Source organism: Cupressus sempervirens, chromosome 1, assembly GCF_028749045.1.
Source record: "Cupressus sempervirens isolate cs-2001-9-10 chromosome 1, ASM2874904v1, whole genome shotgun sequence".
Lineage (NCBI taxonomy): Eukaryota > Viridiplantae > Streptophyta > Pinopsida > Cupressales > Cupressaceae > Cupressus > Cupressus sempervirens.
The window spans coordinates 238,354,636-238,372,508 of NC_143118.1; the positions used below are offsets into that span (position 1 = coordinate 238,354,636).

The following is a 17,873-nucleotide window of genomic DNA, read 5'->3' on the forward strand; positions in this document are numbered from 1 at the left end:
AACTATTAATTTAAAAAGAAATTAACATTAAAATTATCATATAAATTTTCTGAGAATTTTAATTTTAATCCTTCTTAATATTATAAACATCTTTCATTCAAAAATAAAAACTTATTCTATGAGTTTAGATAAATAATGATATAAAAAATGTTTGTTCTTTATTGTTTTTACAGGATGAATATTGAATTTGCACTTTTATCTGACGGTACAATGTAAAAGCTGCACTTGTGTCAGGAGGCACGGTACAGGCAGTCCATAAGGAGGTGCAAAGGGCTGTGTGCCGGCTAGGTGCAAAGAAGTGACTATGATGGGTAGACATTGTCGTAACGGTTAGGGTTGCATCCATTTGTAACATTAATTAATTTGTCGAAACAGTCAAGCAATTTGTCAGATATACAACATCATTGATATGCAGGCATTGCGCGTCCAGTTTTTCTTTATATCGAAAGAAAGCAGAATACATTGAAAGGTTTCAGCTAAAAACTGCAAGAAAATGTTGTGCAAATCAGTCCACAAAGATAACAGTCAATAATACATGACAAAGCTGTATCGACAAAACAATGAGCATTGTCCGTCCTTGGTCCCTTTAAAAATTGACTGGGATAATCCACCATATCATGGGATTTGTAGGGCAGTGGAGGGCAAGGAAAAGCATACAGTCAAGATTATCATTTATGCTGTATTTGTGTGGTGTACATCCAGCAGCACAATGTGTTACTTATGTAAAAAATAATATGGAAGTAGGCATGGTGTATAATGGAGTTCACAGCCTGTAAAAGATATCATTCGAGATAAGTATTCAATACCACGGAAAATCGTTATTTTGTTGATACTCCACATCGAGAATTCAGATCTGGAATTATATTGGCACTTATGCTGCTTGCATGTTACTGGTCTCAACCTTCACAATCACTTGTCATGATTTAGATCTGACAGATTATCATAGCTCTGCCAACACAACAGCCAGAAGAGAAGAAAATCATAGTTGAAACTTTTTAACTTAGAGCGTGGATATATATTGAATATCAAGAGACCCAAAGACACAAAGGAATAACAAAGTAGCAAGTAAAAAGGAAAAGAAGATTATGGAATGCCCAAAGAAGTTTGCCTTCTTGGGTGTACTGTTATTGCTGTGTGTTACAGCTGAAGCTGCTGTTATTGTGTCTCAACCATCTATCCCAAAGATACTTGCCAAATATGGACTACCCGTAGGACTTCTCCCTGACCGCGTTAGCAATTACTCCCTTTCTGATGATGGGGACTTTCAGGTAGAACTTGACAATCCATGTGAGATTAGTTTTAAGTATCTGGTGTCCTATGAAACTGTCATCCAAGGAAAACTCACTTATGGCAAGATCACTCAGCTGTCTGGGATTCGTGCAAAGAAATATTTATTATGGATGCATGTGAATGGAATTGAAGTGGATATACCAAATTCTGGTTACATATACTTCCATGTTGGTGCAATCTCAAAGAAGTTGGATATAGCTTTATTTCAGTCTGTTCATAAATGCAAGGATTCTCTTGGGGAGCAGGATAAAAAAGAGAGCCAGCCTGCATTGGCTGAGGTATGTGTTTCACGGTTTTTTTGGTTGCTGCCTATTTGCATCTATTTGGATACTCTGCAATTTCCATCGAAGTCTTTATTTGAACAATATTTAAAATGAAATGGTTTTGATCTTTGCACTAAAGTTCCATACTGTAGATCTAGATTATAATAGCAGCTCGAGTACTCATCCATTTTGATATTTGAGGCTACCAGCTTCAAACCTAGTTGCCCAATTGAATCGTCAGAGGCTGAAGATAGAGTACTCATCCATAGTACTCATCCATTTTGATATTTGAGGCTACCAGCTTCAAGCCTAGTTGCCCAATTGAATCGTCAGAGGCTGAAGATAACTAGCAGGCTTCCTTATGAGGAGATGGTCAGGTAGAGAGCATATATTGCATATGCAACTAACCTTTATGCGTGTTGGCTGGTACCTTTAATTTTTATAAAATTGTTATATCTTGTATATACTAGCTGGATTCAAAGAACACATGGAATAGGAAAAGAATAGGCGAATAGCTTTGCCTGGTTTGAGCATGCTGTTTTGGCAGAATACAATGCAGATCTGACAAAAGCAGGGGCTATGAATGCTACATTGCCAATTTTCATAACTTGGAAAATGAAAAACAGTGCTTGAGAACTTAATATGATTTCACTATTTGGTTTCTAATCATAAAGCACATGGGCTTTGCTAGCAAACATTTGAGGATACCCAGTGTGGAGGCATTTATGACTTAGGAAATCAGATCACGCCAGCTCTTTGAAAGAATTGTTCTTTGATCCAATCATATATCCAAAGATCTATTCTATGTTTGTTTCTCCAATAGAACATTTTTATAATTTACCTTGTATGCATGTGCATCTATAATCGAATAGTAAGAATCAGAAGAGCAAGATAAATTGCATAGTAACAGGACCAAGCTTATAATTAGCAACACCTATTACAGTAGTCATGTGATCTGAATGTTGCAGGGGATGATATATCAGAATTTAGGATTTATCATAGGGTTGTTTCAATGAGCCCTCAAATAGATCAGTTCTCATTCGAGTCAAGTGGCCAAAAGAAAACATTAGTCTGAGGAATAAGAGTTGAATTTGTATTGAGATGGCATTATTTTATACCGATTAGAGACTCAAATTCTAGGAATAAGGGGCATACGGGGTCAAATAAAAAACAGTTAAAGAGGTATCCTTTTTCTGTACCACCACAGCCTTAAAACCCCTATCCCCGCACTGAAAACATTTCCGGGACTTGGGGGAACAGGTGGGTGATGTCCCCATCCCATCACCCTTTTTGAAATTTGACAGAAAATGTTCCACAGATTCGTGGACTTCAGAATTTTTTTGGGGTGGGGGGGTGGGTTGCGCTTGTACGTCTCTGGGACGCCTTGGAGTCCTCGAGACAGATGAGTATCCTGATGAGATAGGCAATATCAGTCTTTAAAAAATCATTTTTCTTTTATGAAGCCCTTATTATTTTAAAGTGGGCCTCTCCTTCGAAGTTCACCCTAACATGCTTATTAATATTTGATAGTTAATTCCTACTATTTGGGTTCCTCTGATCAGTATTTGAGAACATTACATTAAGAGTTGGGAAATTAAGAATGCTGTTACAGTCATGCTACATGCAAAGAATCCTACAGCAGAGTGTTTGCGAGGTGTTGGGAAAGTCTAAAAGGTGCTTTATAGACCTAGTACATGAATTTTTTTGTCATTTTGTGGCAATGCATCAACGCTGGGTTGTTTTAGGTTGATTTGAGTCTTTTGTGGAAGATGTAGAGAATATTGGAGGTTGCATCAAGGTAACATTTTACTGTAACATACCTATATCATGAATGGAGTCTTAAAGAAGACCTTTATGTATTAATACCAGTCCACTTACAATAAGTTAGAGGTGTAGTCTCCGAATTAAATGCTAGGAGTGTGTTTCAATTTGGAATGTGGGTTATTGTTCTTGTTGCTATTGACAATGAATTCTGAATTCTGTTCTTGGGTGTATTTTGAATTTTTATGTTTTCATATTACATGCATATGGATAATTCCGCATATTAAGCATTGAGTTTGACCATTGTAATGTTGCATGTTAAGGTTCTACAATGTTTAAATGACATGCTTTATCCACGTTTGTCATATGGATGCAATGTATATATGTTGCAACTTTCCCTATATATCATATATTTTCCCTATATTTATATAGCCACCCTGCTATCTATATATTTTAAATTTTCCCTAAACTTATATAGCTGTCTGAAAAATCATTTCCCCCATCTTCTCCAGTCCCTGTCCTGGAAACTTGGTAACACTAAGAAGATACTTGAACTTCAGAATTAGGTTCCTTGGGGTTAACATTTGATTATATTGTATATTGTTCTTTCCTTTGTTGAATGTCCATCGCGTTCATTTCTCCTATTTCAGACTCGTCATTTTACATGACAAGATTAGTGTATAGCTTTTGGGGATTGAACATTTGCGTGACCATGAGAGATAAACAAACACAAATTGTCAGCAAATGCATGAAGCCATAATAAGATTCTACCATCCTCAAGTACTCTTTATAAAATTATGTGGGGTCCATTAATGTTTTTTCACTAAAAATAGTGGTGGTCTTTCTCGCATCTTTAAGAGGATTCCATGGGTGCTTTGTCCTGATACATTAATGGTGTAGTCCTTCTCGGACAGTTTTAAATGTTTGCATTTGTAATGGGTTATTTTTGGAGTTATTGGTGGAAATTGTTTTCAAAAAAGCCTTGCATACTTTTCATCACATTTTCATGTTATACATGTGGGTATAGGAGAAACTTGAAGTTCCAAATGAAATTAAAATACTATGTCCATATATCATTACATGAATAAATACACTTTATTTTCTTGTACGACATTGTTAATGACCCATCCTCAACTGATTCACTGTCTATCTAACATATTGGATGCCCAGTTAACCATTCCAGTATGATGGGTAGACATTGTCATAACGGTTAGGTTGCATCCATTTGTAAACATTGATTAGTTTTTGGAAACATTAGTCTAATTTGTTGTGGATATACAACGCCATTGGTTTGCAGGTTTTGTGCGTCCAATTTTTCTTTATATCAAAAGAGTGCAGAATACATACAAAGGTTTCAGCTAAAATGTAACAGCTCGATTTCCCAAGTCTTAATTAACAACTAACATAATTGAGAAATACAGTTATTACTTCATTTCATAGGAAGACAGTTATATCAGTTATGTTCATGTGAAGGTGTAACAGTTAAAAACAATTAATCAAAATTTCTTAACTAAGAACTTAAAACACCATCAAGGAATTTACTATAGAAATTAAAATCCGCATACCATGGAATTTGAATCAATAAGTCATTGTAAGAATGCTTCTGCAATCACCCAAATGAGTCCACAAATACCACTATAACATTATCATATAATGACTTCCATCCAATACTGTTGTATCAATTAAGGCATCGATTACCATTGGATCATTTAGGGCTTCAAATACCACTGTATCATTTCGGGCTTCAATTACCACTGGATCATTTAGGGCATTAGATATCACTGAATCAATTAGAGCTTCAAATACCACTAAATCAATTAGGGCTTCCAAATACCATTGTGTCATTTCTTTCCTTTTGATTGCTTAACTGTGGCAATAACTCAAGATTAGAAGATATGCCCATATTTGATATTCATATAAATGAAAAACAATCCGTAAATCTATCTCTTGCATCTAGGTGTAAAATAACTGTAACTATGAAATAACTCAATTAATCTTACCTTCTTGCATATACATCATAAAAGTGATATTACCTATTTCCGACAAACAATTAAACGTATAGCTTATCTTTGTTTGTTGTACGTCCGACAACTTTGGGAGAGCTAAAACATTGTCAGGGGCTTAACCACCCAACCTCAAACCTTATCTTATTCCTCACACAATCTCTAATGAGAAAGGCCCTCTCTACTCGGAATAGACAGGGATCCACTAAGCATCCTAATATTTAAACACACCACCACTAGACTTGACAGCAGGAATTACAATAACAGGATCATGCATGAGCTATTAAATAATTCATATTAAAAATGATGAACATTGTTATGTCATAATTGATACTATTTTTCATGTTATTGTAGATTCTTTTCTCTCACCTCTTCACCCTTTTCTTTGGCTATACAGCTGAGTGAATCCCAGGTGTTCAAAATTCTTAAAACAATTGGTTCTTGTCAATTATACAAGAAGATTACATGCATCCAGCATTTCACAATCTGTGATTACATGATTATGTTCTTTAAAAATTCCAAAATTGATTCTAATATCCAGTGGCATAATAATTTATGGATCCATACCATGGTTACTTGGTTATCATTGGCCATGAACAAGGCTAAATTAAAGAAGTTCAAATCTATAAATTCAAACAAGATATCAATTAATGGCAATTGATTGCTTCTAGCATTCCACATTTCTGTGGTTTAGAACTTACAAAAACTTTGTATTTTAGCCCCCATTGGTTTAATTCTTTATGATTTCAAGACTTGGTACTTTACTACGAACCATAACAAGGTTTTCCTACAATTATTCAAGATTGAACATAGCTTGCAATTCTATTGTTATGGAAATAGGAAAACTTAACTAATTACGAAGGAATAAGTTTAACATTACGGAAAGACTGATCATTCTCATGACTTGGATATAATCTGGAGTTTCCCGAGCTTTTCTGGACACTAAATATTCGTCCTTCTTCAATCAAACTCTCAAATTTAATGGCAGGTTCAACTTCAAAGAAAATATATACAGCAGCATGCACAAAACGTCTATACTTAATTGATTATTTCATCTCCCAAACACGCAGTCAGGTTAATTAAAAGATGTCTGACTTCTATATACGGCCTTAGCAAGGATAACAATGTACGTCATACTTGTATCAAGACAAATGCTGCAACGAACTGCAGAGATTTCAAATGGAATATATAGAAATTTGAATGTTAATGCAAAGTATCGTGTTTTGATGGTCACCGGAAATGAACAAGGAAGTCATAAATAAAAAAAAGTTGGGTGTATATATGTTATATTCCAACTCTCTTATGTCTTCCAAATAAAGGAACGAGCCGTGACTTCTTGGCTCCGATCGGTTAAAAGAAAGATTACATGCCAATCGAATTTTCAATTATTAAATTGATTAATCATGCCAAGTGTTAATTGGCTAAAAGCAAGGAATAATAAAATGGAAAGAATAGAGTTGGAAGATTATAATTTGAATATTGTTATAATTTGTATTTACACACGTATATGTAAATATATTAATGTGGTGACATCATTTTATTATATTATTATAATATAATGGTGTCATTTCATTTGTATATCTATATGTACTTATAGACATATATATTATAATAATATTGTGAAAGATCATTAAAAATCCTCGAGGTATGTTTTATATTTTAACTCAATTGTTATGTTTTTCAAATTATTTATTTAAATAGCTCATGCAGGTGCCACAGCTGTATCTTGTTTCAAGTCACTGGGTCCTCAACCCATCCACCCAGTGATGGTGATGCTCTTGTGCCTAATTCTTTTCTGACAATGCTTTTACCCTTTCGACATGTTTCTTGTAAGGAAATTCTCTGCAATTAAATCATATTATCATAACAATAAATAAATAATTATAACGGCTAACTGCCTTTTCAATTCCATGAATTCGTGACAATTAATCAACTAACCTGTTATCTTCACACGAAATTTTAACGACTAACCATCTTATCATTTCACAAGATTATAACCAATTTAAGTGTCAACTAACTTCATGTGAACCTCAATGGCTATATTTAAATTAGGTCAAAAATTGGGATGTAACATAAAAATTGTAAGAAAATGTTTTGCAAAGCAGTCCACAAAGAGTATGGTCAATAATACATAACAAAGTTGTATCGACAAAACAATGTACCATTGTGCGTCCTTGGTCCCTTCAAACATTGAGTGGGATAATCCACCATATTATGGAACTTGGAGTGCAGTAGAGGGCAAGAAAAAGCCAAATGTCAAGATTATCATTTATGCTATATTTGTGTGGTCTACTACCAATAGGATGTGTTATGTCAAAAATAATATGGAAGTAGGCATGTTGTAGAATAGAGTTCACAGCCTGTAGAAGATATCATTTGAGATAAGTATTCAATACCACAGAAAATCGTTATTCTGTTGACACTCCACATTGAGAATTCAGATCTAGGTTTGTATTGGCACTTATGCTCTTAGCATGTTATTGGTCTTAACCTACACAATCACTTGTCATGATTTAGATCTGACAGATTATCAAAACTTTGCCAGCACAAAAGCCAAAAGAGAAGAAAATCATAGTCGAAACTTTTACTTAAAGAGCGTGGATATATTTTTGGTACCAAGAGACCTAAAGACACAAAGGAATAACAAAGTAGCAAGTAAAGAGGAAAAGAGGATTATAGAGTGCCCAATGAAGTTTGCCTGTTTTGGTTGTACTGTTATTGTTATGTGTTAGAGCTGAAGCTGTTGTTATTGTTTCTCAACCATCTATCCCTAAGATACTTGCGAAATATGAACTACCCGTAGGCCTTTTGCCTGACTATGTTAGCAATTTCTCCCTTTCTGATGATGGGGACTTTTAGGTAGTGCTTGACAATCCATGTGAGATCAATTCTATGTATCTGGTGTCCTATGAAACTATCAGCCTAGGAAAGCTCACTTATGGCAAGATCCCTCAGCTGTCTGGGATTTGTGAAATAAATTTTTGTTATGGATGCATGTGATTGGAATTGAAGTGGATATACCAAATTCAGGGTACATATACTCCCATGTTGGTGCAATCTCAAAGAAGTTGGATATAGCTTTATTTCAGTCTGTTCATAAATGCAAGGATTCTCTTGGGGGGTAGGATAAAAAATAGAGCCAACTTGCATTGGCTAAGGTATGTGTTTCACCCTTTTTTGGTGTTTGCCTATTTGCATCTATTTAGATACTTCGTAATTTCCATCAAAATCCGTATTCGAACAATATTTGGGGCTCTATAAAATGAAATGGTTTTGATCTTTGTGCTATTATTCCATACTGTAGATCTAGATTATAATAGCAGCTCGAGTACTCTTCCATTTTGATATTTGAGGCTACCAGCTTCAAGCCTAGTTGTCCAATTGAATCCTTAGACACTGAAGATAACTAGTAGACTTCACCATGAGGAGATGGTCTCGTAGAGAGCATATGTTACATATGCAACTACCATTTATGCTTCTTGGCTAGTGCCTTTAATTTTTATAAAATTGTTTTATCTCGTATATACTAGCTGGATTCAAAGAACACATGGAATAGGAAAAGAATAGGGGAATAGCTTTACTTGGTTTGAGCATGCTGTTGTAAAAGAAAACAATCCAGATCTGACAAAAGCAAGGGCTATGAATCTTACATTACCAATTTTTCATAAGTTGGAAAATGAAAAACAGTGCTTGAGAACTTAATATGATTTCAATATTTGGTTTCTGATCATAAAGCACATGGGCTTTGCTAGCAAACATTTTAGGATACTCACAGTGGAGGCATTTATGAATTATGCATAGTTACACCACCCTAGGAGACTGGGGGACAAGTTTTCGAGATGGGGGGATAGAGGGGCCTTGATTTGGGGACGGTGGGGGGACGAGGGGTGGCGGAGGGAGCAGGGGTGTATATACTATACATATGGTACTTAAAATGCTAGATATGAAAATATGTCCTACAATTATACAATCTAAGATACAAAGATGTAAAAAACTTAAGCATTGAACATTGCATTGAAGTTTTCAACTGGAAGATCACAATTCATGATCAAATGACACAAACAATGAACATTGAACATTGAACATCAACAAATAATAAATATTAGTCTATATATCAGTCTTCAAATCAATAGTATCAGTATCTAGATTCTACTCTCTAATAGTAATAAATGATCATATGAGTCATGACATAAAGATGATAAGATGATTACAATAAGTATCATGTGCCATGAATCATGATATCAAAATAAGTATATAATGCAAAGTTCCAACAAAAACTACAAGTCTCCAAGAGTCCAAATCAAAATGTCAAATCGATGGTCAATGATCATCCTCTGGAGGCTGGAAGTTGAAACTCGTCATCACTGGAACTATCAGTCTCTCCAAGATCAAGAGCTGAAAAGGGAACACCAACGAGCCCTGTGGCTGGATCTAAAGCATCCCCCTCCTCATTAATTTGCGATGGCTCATCCGGCTCTACATCCCATCGTGATGCTGGACTCTCCTTGTACACAGTTGTCTTGCAGTCACCGATATGCAACACACTGTGTACAACAACTAGCTTCTCTACTCTCTGAGAGGTAAGTCCATTTCTCTTACGAGAAAAATGGGTCCTTCATGGAAGAAAAATGGTTGAGTGTTTGAAATTTCTCGTTCATGGAAAAAAGAAAAATGATTGTGTTGGAAAATTTCTACTCTAGATCTCAAATTTCACCCTCTTCAAGTGTGCACTCATGACTCGAAAAATGATTGATGATGATAAACAAAAAGGGGGAATTCTTGAAAAACATAAGAAAAGTCGTAATGGTCAATTTAAAGCATTTTAAGAGAATTTATTGTTTGAAAATTTATTGTAAATGGAAGAAAAAATGGCTTAGTGTTGGGAATTCTCTCATTCATGGAACTAAAAATGGCTAATTGTTGGTAAGTTTATTGTATATGGAAGAAAAAATGGCTAAGTGTTGGGAATTTTCTCATTCATGGAAGAAAAAAGAGTTGTGTTGGAAAATTTCTGCTTCATGGAAGAAAAAATGGCTAAGTGTTGGAAAATTTGTCCTTTATTGAAGAAAAAAATGGCAGGTCTGGTGTTGGAAATTTTCTCCTTCATGGAAGAAAAATGGTTGTGTTGGAAAATTTCTCCTTAATGGAAGAAAAAATGGCGAAGTGTTGGAAAATTTCTGCATGGAAGAAAAAATGGCTAAGTTTTGGAAAATTTCACTTTCGTGGAAGAGAAAAATGACTCCTTCATGGAAGAAAATTGGTTGAGTGTTTGAAATTTCTCCTTCATGGAAAAATGAAAAATGATTGTGTTGGAAAATTTCTCCTCTAGATCTCAAATTTCACATTTTTCAAGTGTGCACCCATGACTGGAAAAATGATTGATGATGATAAACAAAAGGGGGAATTCTTCAAAAACATAAGAAAAGTCATAATGGTGAATTTAAAGCATTTTAAGAGAAAGGAGGAGAAATCTCTAGTTCTAGAAATTCAAGAAAGACGCCCAAATCCAAAATTCTAGTACCAACATCAAAGACATCGAAGTACTAAATGATCTGGTCCTAGGCATTCAAGGTTCAAAGATCAAAGTTCAAATCCAAAAATCCAAGAACATGGCGAAGGAAGTTCAATATGAGGAAATTCTAAAGTGACATAATCATTAGCAAGGGATTCCTATTCATTTCAAGGGGATAAATTTCCAAGCAAGTACATGGAAGACAAGATGTTTAAGGAGAGATTTTCAGAAAAGTCAATCAGAGTTGGAACATAGTTATAAAATGACACAGTTGGAAAGGACTCAAGCTTACATGGCCTCCATCATCATTTCATGGCATCCAATTATCTTTGATGAAGAATTAAGGTCTCCAAGTCAAACTTCTATGCATTGAAAGAATGAAATCAAGAATAATTTATTCAAGGAAGATTGAGCATTTATCGAGTAATGGACATGCATAGTGGATATTTATTGCACTCCACTCTCTTTCTGTGCAAGCATGCATAGTGAGAATCTATTATCCACTATGGTAGTGAATTTCTTATTATATTAATATAGATTCCTTTTCTTTGCCCTAACCCTAATTAGTGATGATGTGGCATGATCTAGGCCATCGATTATTGTGATCATTTGAGCCATCTATTGTAATCAAGGACCTAGATAAAGGCCTCACTCCTCATTTGTAAAGGGAGGATTTTTTTGAGATTGTTGCTATGAGCTACTAAAATAATAGAGTTTTCGTTGAAGCTCGGTGAATACTTGATGTGTCTTGGTGCTTTCTTGTTCTCTCAAATTCCCTCAATTAGATTAAGTTTGGTCTAGCTAAATTGTTGTGATTGCAATGGGGAATATGGTGGTGTACTGATGAATTCTTTTGGTTCATACTTTTGACATTTTAGTGATTCTAAATCATTGTGCAAAGTTAGTCTGAACCCATTTCATGCATATGTTTAACTTCGATCATTCATATACATTGTTATTATGGTGTATGTGGTGGTATGAAAATATTTTGTGTAACCTTTGAAGATTGCACCAGTTCATGCATAGTGGTAGTATAACTTGGGGAAGCAGAGCTCGGTAATTTTAGGAATTTGTCCACCAGAGTACTATATGTTGTCATCACTTCCCTTAGGAGTAGAATAGAATCTCTAAACCATATCCCATTTCATTTCCTCATATTTTGTGAAAACCCAAAAAAAAGTAAATTCATTACAAAACATTTAGATAGCTTCCGCATCTAGTATGGCTTGAAACAAATCTGAATAAACATATGTAAGGCCCCTTGTGATCATCAGCAAATCATCAGCCACCGAGCTTATCCACAATCAAGACTTGACATTGAAGGAACCTTGGAATCATCGTATGATCTTCTAGCAATCTTAGCATACACAAGACTTTGGTCAAGAGAGGATAAAATATTTCGGTATTTTGTTCCACTGTATGATGGGTCATAAAACACGCATCACCAGACGCCTTGGAAGTCCTTGAGACAAATGAGCGTCCTCGATGAGATAGGCAACATCAGTATTTAAAAAACATAGATTTCATTTTTGAAGCTCCTTTTGTAATTTTAAAGTGGGCCCCTCCTTCCAAGTTCTCCCTGACATGCTTAGTAATGTTTGATATTTAATTTCTACTATTTGAGGTCCTCTAATTAGTATTTTAGAACATTACATTAAGAATTGTGAAATTAAGAATGCTGTTACAGTTATGCTACATGCTAAGAATCCTGTAGCAGACTGTTTGCCAAGGGTTGGGTAAGTCTGAAAAGTACATTAGGGACCTAGTAGGTGCATTAAGTCATTTTGTGGCAGTGCATCAGTGTTGGGTTGGTTTTGGGTTGATTTGGGTCCTGTGTGGAAGATATGGTGAATATTGGAGGTTGCATCAAGGTAACATCTTACTGTAACAGACCTATATCATGAGCTGAGTTTTATAAAAGACCACCTTGTATTAATATCAGTCCACTTACAATGATTTAGATGTGTAGTTTCAAAATAAATGCTAGTAATGTGTTTCAGTTTGGAAAGTGGGTTATTGTTCTTGTTGCTATTGACAATGAATTCTGAATAATGTTCTTGGGTGTATTTCAAATTTTTATGTTATTTTAATATTACGTGCATATTGACAACAATTCTGCATATTGAGCATTGACTGTTGAAATGTTGCATGTTAAGGTTCTATGATGTTTAAATGGCATGCTTTATCCATGTTTTTCATATGAATGCGATGTGTATATGCAACTTTACCTATATATCTTAAATTTTCCCTATATTATATATCTGTCCTATTTTTTTTCTGTCCCAGAAACTTGTCTCCCCGTCCCCTGCAGTCCGTCCTGGAAACTTGGGGTAACACTAAGAAGATAACTGAACTTCAAAAATTTGGTTCCTTGGGGTTCACATTTGATTATACTGTATGCTGTTCTTTTCTTTATTGAATGTCCATCATGTTCATTTCCCCTGTGGTCCCTGTCCTGGAAACTTGGGGTGAGGCTGAGTAGATACTTGAACTTCAAAAATTAGGTTCGTTGGGGTTCACATTTTATTATACTTTTTGCTGTTCTTTCTTTTATTGAATGTCCATCATGTTCATTTCCCCTGTTTTGGGCTCTTCATCTGCCCTGACAAGTTTAGAATATAACTTTTGGGGATTGAAACATTTGCATGATAGACGAGAAACTTCTTCATAATTTCTCTGATCAATAAAGAGATGAATAGCCTGTTTGTGTTTGTGTGTCTGTCCTGCTTGCTTAACACATAGTCACACACACAGCTTTGTAAAAGGCATATTATTGTCTTATTGGCAAGGTATGTGTAACAAAATTTCATGGCAGGGACATTCTAACAGATTCAGCAATTCCACATTGACATTTTATACATTTAGATGTCATTGCATGCATAGTGGCACGACACTTCACAACAGGAACATAGCATAGCCAGAATGTAAATGTTTTGCAATTACTCAGGTTTAGAATGGGAAATAATGAGAAAAATACTTATTTTTTTCTGAAATAGTAATTAAAAATATAGTGGGAAAAAAGAGTCCTATCTTTTAACGTGTGTAATCAAGAACCTTCATTTGAAGTGAGAGCTACTGATTTACTCCCTGATGGTTTCAATTAAATGTGGACTGACTGCCATTTGGTGAGACAAACCAGAAAGTACGAGGCTCTGTAATCATGTTTAATCACAATTAACTAGTGACCCTCATTTGACTGTTTTATTACCTTCCTGCTTGCAGAAATGAACTGGCATGGGAAAATGTCTAACCTGTTCTAAACATATTTAATTATGATTAACTACCAAATCCTGCTTCTATGATATTTGTATATTATTTGTTTTGGGGTGAGTCTTTGGACTTTGTATGATCTTTTTAAACTCGAGTACTTTTAAGACTTTGTGTGAACGGATACATATATGATGTCTATACTGGCATAATAGATTAGTGCAATGGTAAGAAGACCAATTAAATTCCTCACAATATTCTCCAACAGGGTTATGTGCATATTTATAATAAAAAATGAATTTTATTGATTCTATAAAATTTGGAAAAGGGCAATGAAGTATTTGCAAGGATCAATGCCAAATGAAGTTATGAAAATCCTCCATATAAAGATGGGTTTTAGTGTTTCTGTCTGCATTTGAGTACATCTTCACCATTTGAAAAATTAAGTTTTTTCATTGGCCTCATCTTTTTGCAAATAGTAATTGCCATCTATTATCCTATTAAAACACCAGTCTCTTGGGTGGCACACTGTATAGGTTATAGCATGCTCATACCAAATATTATCTGGTGCTTATGCATCTTGCTTGCACATGTTTGTATACATGTGTCTTGTAGTTAGACCATCAATATGCAATTATGGTGCCTGACCTCAGAAGCTTGGAATGGCTGGCAATAAATTCGGAAGGAAAGGATTATGAAATGGCTGGTGTGCCAGTGAACATTTTGAGATTGAATCATCCTAAATGACCATGTGTTTCTTTTCATGCCTGAATAATAAGCAATTGATATCTGTTTGAGGAAATTATTTGGTGTATCTATTTGATTGTATACAATTGAATTAGTGCCGCAGGAATGCAGTTCCAATGTTCTCATTCATATCTATATTGTGTCCTCATCTGGAAAGACTTTAGTGTGTAGATTTCTAACATGTTTTTTCCTTATAGCACTGATAATACGAATAATTAAATTGGAAGATCATAAGCGAGGGAGGTGTACTTCCACTGTAAACAGTCTGATAGGCAACTGATCTTGCTTGCCCATGATAAGTAGTGCCACTAAAAGTCCCACATAACTTTAACCCTATTAAACAGAAAATGACTGATGAGCATTTATTGACTTCTATAGAGCATTTAGGTCTGCATATTGTTCATGAACCACGACAAGCTTAGCAATGATTTTACATATCGTTATTTCCAATTCATATTGGTTCATAACTATATTTAATAACATTTAAATACTGAAATTCTTTACCACTTTTTAGCCACTTGTCTGTACTGTATATGAACATTGATATGCATTAAGAAGCAATGACTGATGTACAATTCATTAACTATGATTCCTCTAAGGCATATCTGAGTCAATATGTTGCTGATCGATCTCTACCTTAGCATTAATGCTACATATCGTTATCTCTATTTCATATTGGTTCAGAACCATATCCAATATCTTCTGAATACTAAAATCCTGTACCACTTATTTGCCATCAGTCTGTACTGTATTTTCTCAGATAACCCATTAATGGACATATAATAATCAAATGCAGCTAGACTCATGATGGCATATAAAAAAGACGGAATTTGGCTAGTTGAAATAATTTAACATTTTTACAAACTTATGACTGATTGTAGCTTAAGAGTAAAAAGGATATTGTAATATATTTGGACTTTGTTGCATCTGGTTGCTATCGAGTTGCTTAACTACTCAAATGTTAAAATGTTAATTTTTTTTCTGTTGGTTTCTGATGCTTGGCAGAGTGCCGTGGAGTGATGGAAATTTGTATCCAGATAAAGAATTCATGTATAGATGATGCATCAGTGCTGTTCATTTTGAAATCATCTCCATGTCATAGCTTATGCTACAGAGAGGATATAAAAGGATGCTTATGGTCAGATATAAGATTAATAGGATACTCTATATTTTGTTTATAAAATGGTTGTATTGCTGTAGTATTTTTAGGGATACCTCTTGAAATATGCAGATAATTCTGATTTTCAATATGCTACCAGATATTGTACTACTCTTTGCATAGTGACTCCAATGCTGATTTACTGTTGGATAGTACAAATAGTTGTTATACATATTACTTATGAGTTCCATCTTTTGTTTGGATGATCAACCTTAGTTATTTTCAAAAGTCCTATATTTTGTTTGGATGTTCAGCCTCAGTTATTGCCTACTTCAGACTGGCTTCCTGTAATTGTGGTGCATCTGATAAGAATGAACTAAATTGTACAGCGCATGGTATGTGTTTTGTGCAAAGGCTTTGAGATTTGTAATAGTAAATTGAGATGCCATTGAGGACTGTAAAAATCCTTTTTCAGTAGTCCATTTCTGATGGTACTCCCATTCAAGCCAATACATTGAATGGTCAATTCTAATGAAGGGAATGCCAATGACACTTTGCCACAATGAGATGCATTGCATCTTAGAAAACAAAAATCTAGTGGTATCTCTCGAGTGACCATTTCTGATGGTACTCCCATTCAAGCGAATACATTGGATGGTCAATTCTAGTTGAAGGGAATGCCAATGACACTTCGCTACAATGAGATGCATTGCATCTTAGAAAACAAAAATCTATTGGTATTCTCTTAAGTGACTTTACACCACAAGAAAGCACAGCGAAGCCTTTTATTGGCCACATAACCAGGAAATCCATTTCCTTATCTTAGAGGATCTATTTTAAAAGCTATATCATCTCCAAGCAATCTGATACTCTGTAATAGAAATGTAACTTTTTCTTAAATACAAAAATTATTCTCATCCAGGGCATGCCATTTTTCTAGTGTTCTTATCAGTCTGAACCTGAAAATTTTATTAACAGATCTTGAGTCTTTGATTGGTCCATTCATATACAACTTCCGTGTCTTGCCAGGCACTAGCAAGTGTTTCCTTGATTCGCTTGCTCGTTGATCTCTGCAACAAAAAAAAGTTGTACAATAATTTTCTGTGTTTTACAACTACATGAAAAAGCGATGCCCTTTTGAGAACTCCCAGTTTATTTATTATTGCATTTAATTTGAATGAGGGGTGCATATATAATGGTAGTGTTAATCAAATAGCCATTTTTTCTTAACGCTCTTCAGTCTGAACATGAAAGTCTTTTCAACAGATCTTAACTCCTTTATTGGGCCATTCATATGCAGCTCCTTCCATGGCCTGCCAATCCTCCATGAGAAAAGTTGTATAATAAGATTGTGACTTACAACTACATGAAGAAGTTAAGCGCTTTTGAGAACTACCAGTTTATTTATTTTTGTCGTCTGAGTTCGAGTTGATTGTTGGGGGGATACATATAATGAATAGTGTTAATCAAACAGCCATATTAAGGTTGTAGTTCATCTTTTCAAGATTGAAGATTTCCTTTAAATTTTAAAGTTACTGGTTGGTTATAATAGCTAATTCCGAATTATACCTTTACATGAGTCCAGTTTTCGGGTGACAAATTATTGAATGGGATAGCATCCTTAGACAAGTTGGATATGTGACATAATGTTCGAGGAGGATTTCAAAACTGTAAATCAATTTGTATGCAATTATCTGTATTTGATATTTCTTATATTTCTTTATGTATGAATTTTCATATTTGAATTAATGTTAGCTGTTTGGATTTGGAAAACCTAGATGGGCGATCTTGAAGTTGCGTGTGTATTTGCCTTTGGCTAGTGTCCACCCCATACGGAGTTAAGATACCCCACTTGGGTAGGACAAAGATTGGATATTTTTACACGTAGCTTGGGTGGTGGTCTTCCACATCTCACTTGCAATGCATAGTTGTAGTTGCACCCATACACAACAAAGAAACGTATAGTGGTCTTTTAGTTGTCAAAATGCTAT

The 17,873-nt window shown here is 34.8% G+C and overlaps 1 protein-coding gene across 2 annotated transcripts in view; it reads left to right on the forward strand.

Annotated features, from left to right (window-relative positions):
* The window catches only part of LOC149577043 (uncharacterized protein At5g01610-like), an 84,582-nt gene extending 68,452 nt beyond the window's left edge, over positions 1-16,130 (forward strand). The window contains exons 1-2 of one of the 2 annotated variants that reach the window (XM_089821710.1): positions 175-1,568; positions 15,789-16,130. In XM_089821710.1, coding sequence (XP_089677836.1) covers positions 1,086-1,568; positions 15,789-15,803 — 498 coding nt within the window. In that variant the 5' untranslated portion in view covers positions 175-1,085 and the 3' untranslated portion in view covers positions 15,804-16,130. Of the gene's footprint in view, positions 1-174; positions 1,569-15,788 lie in introns of those variants that run through there. The other variant, XM_089821718.1, reaches the window with a different exon arrangement.
* The last annotated feature ends 1,743 nt before the right edge of the window (positions 16,131-17,873 follow it).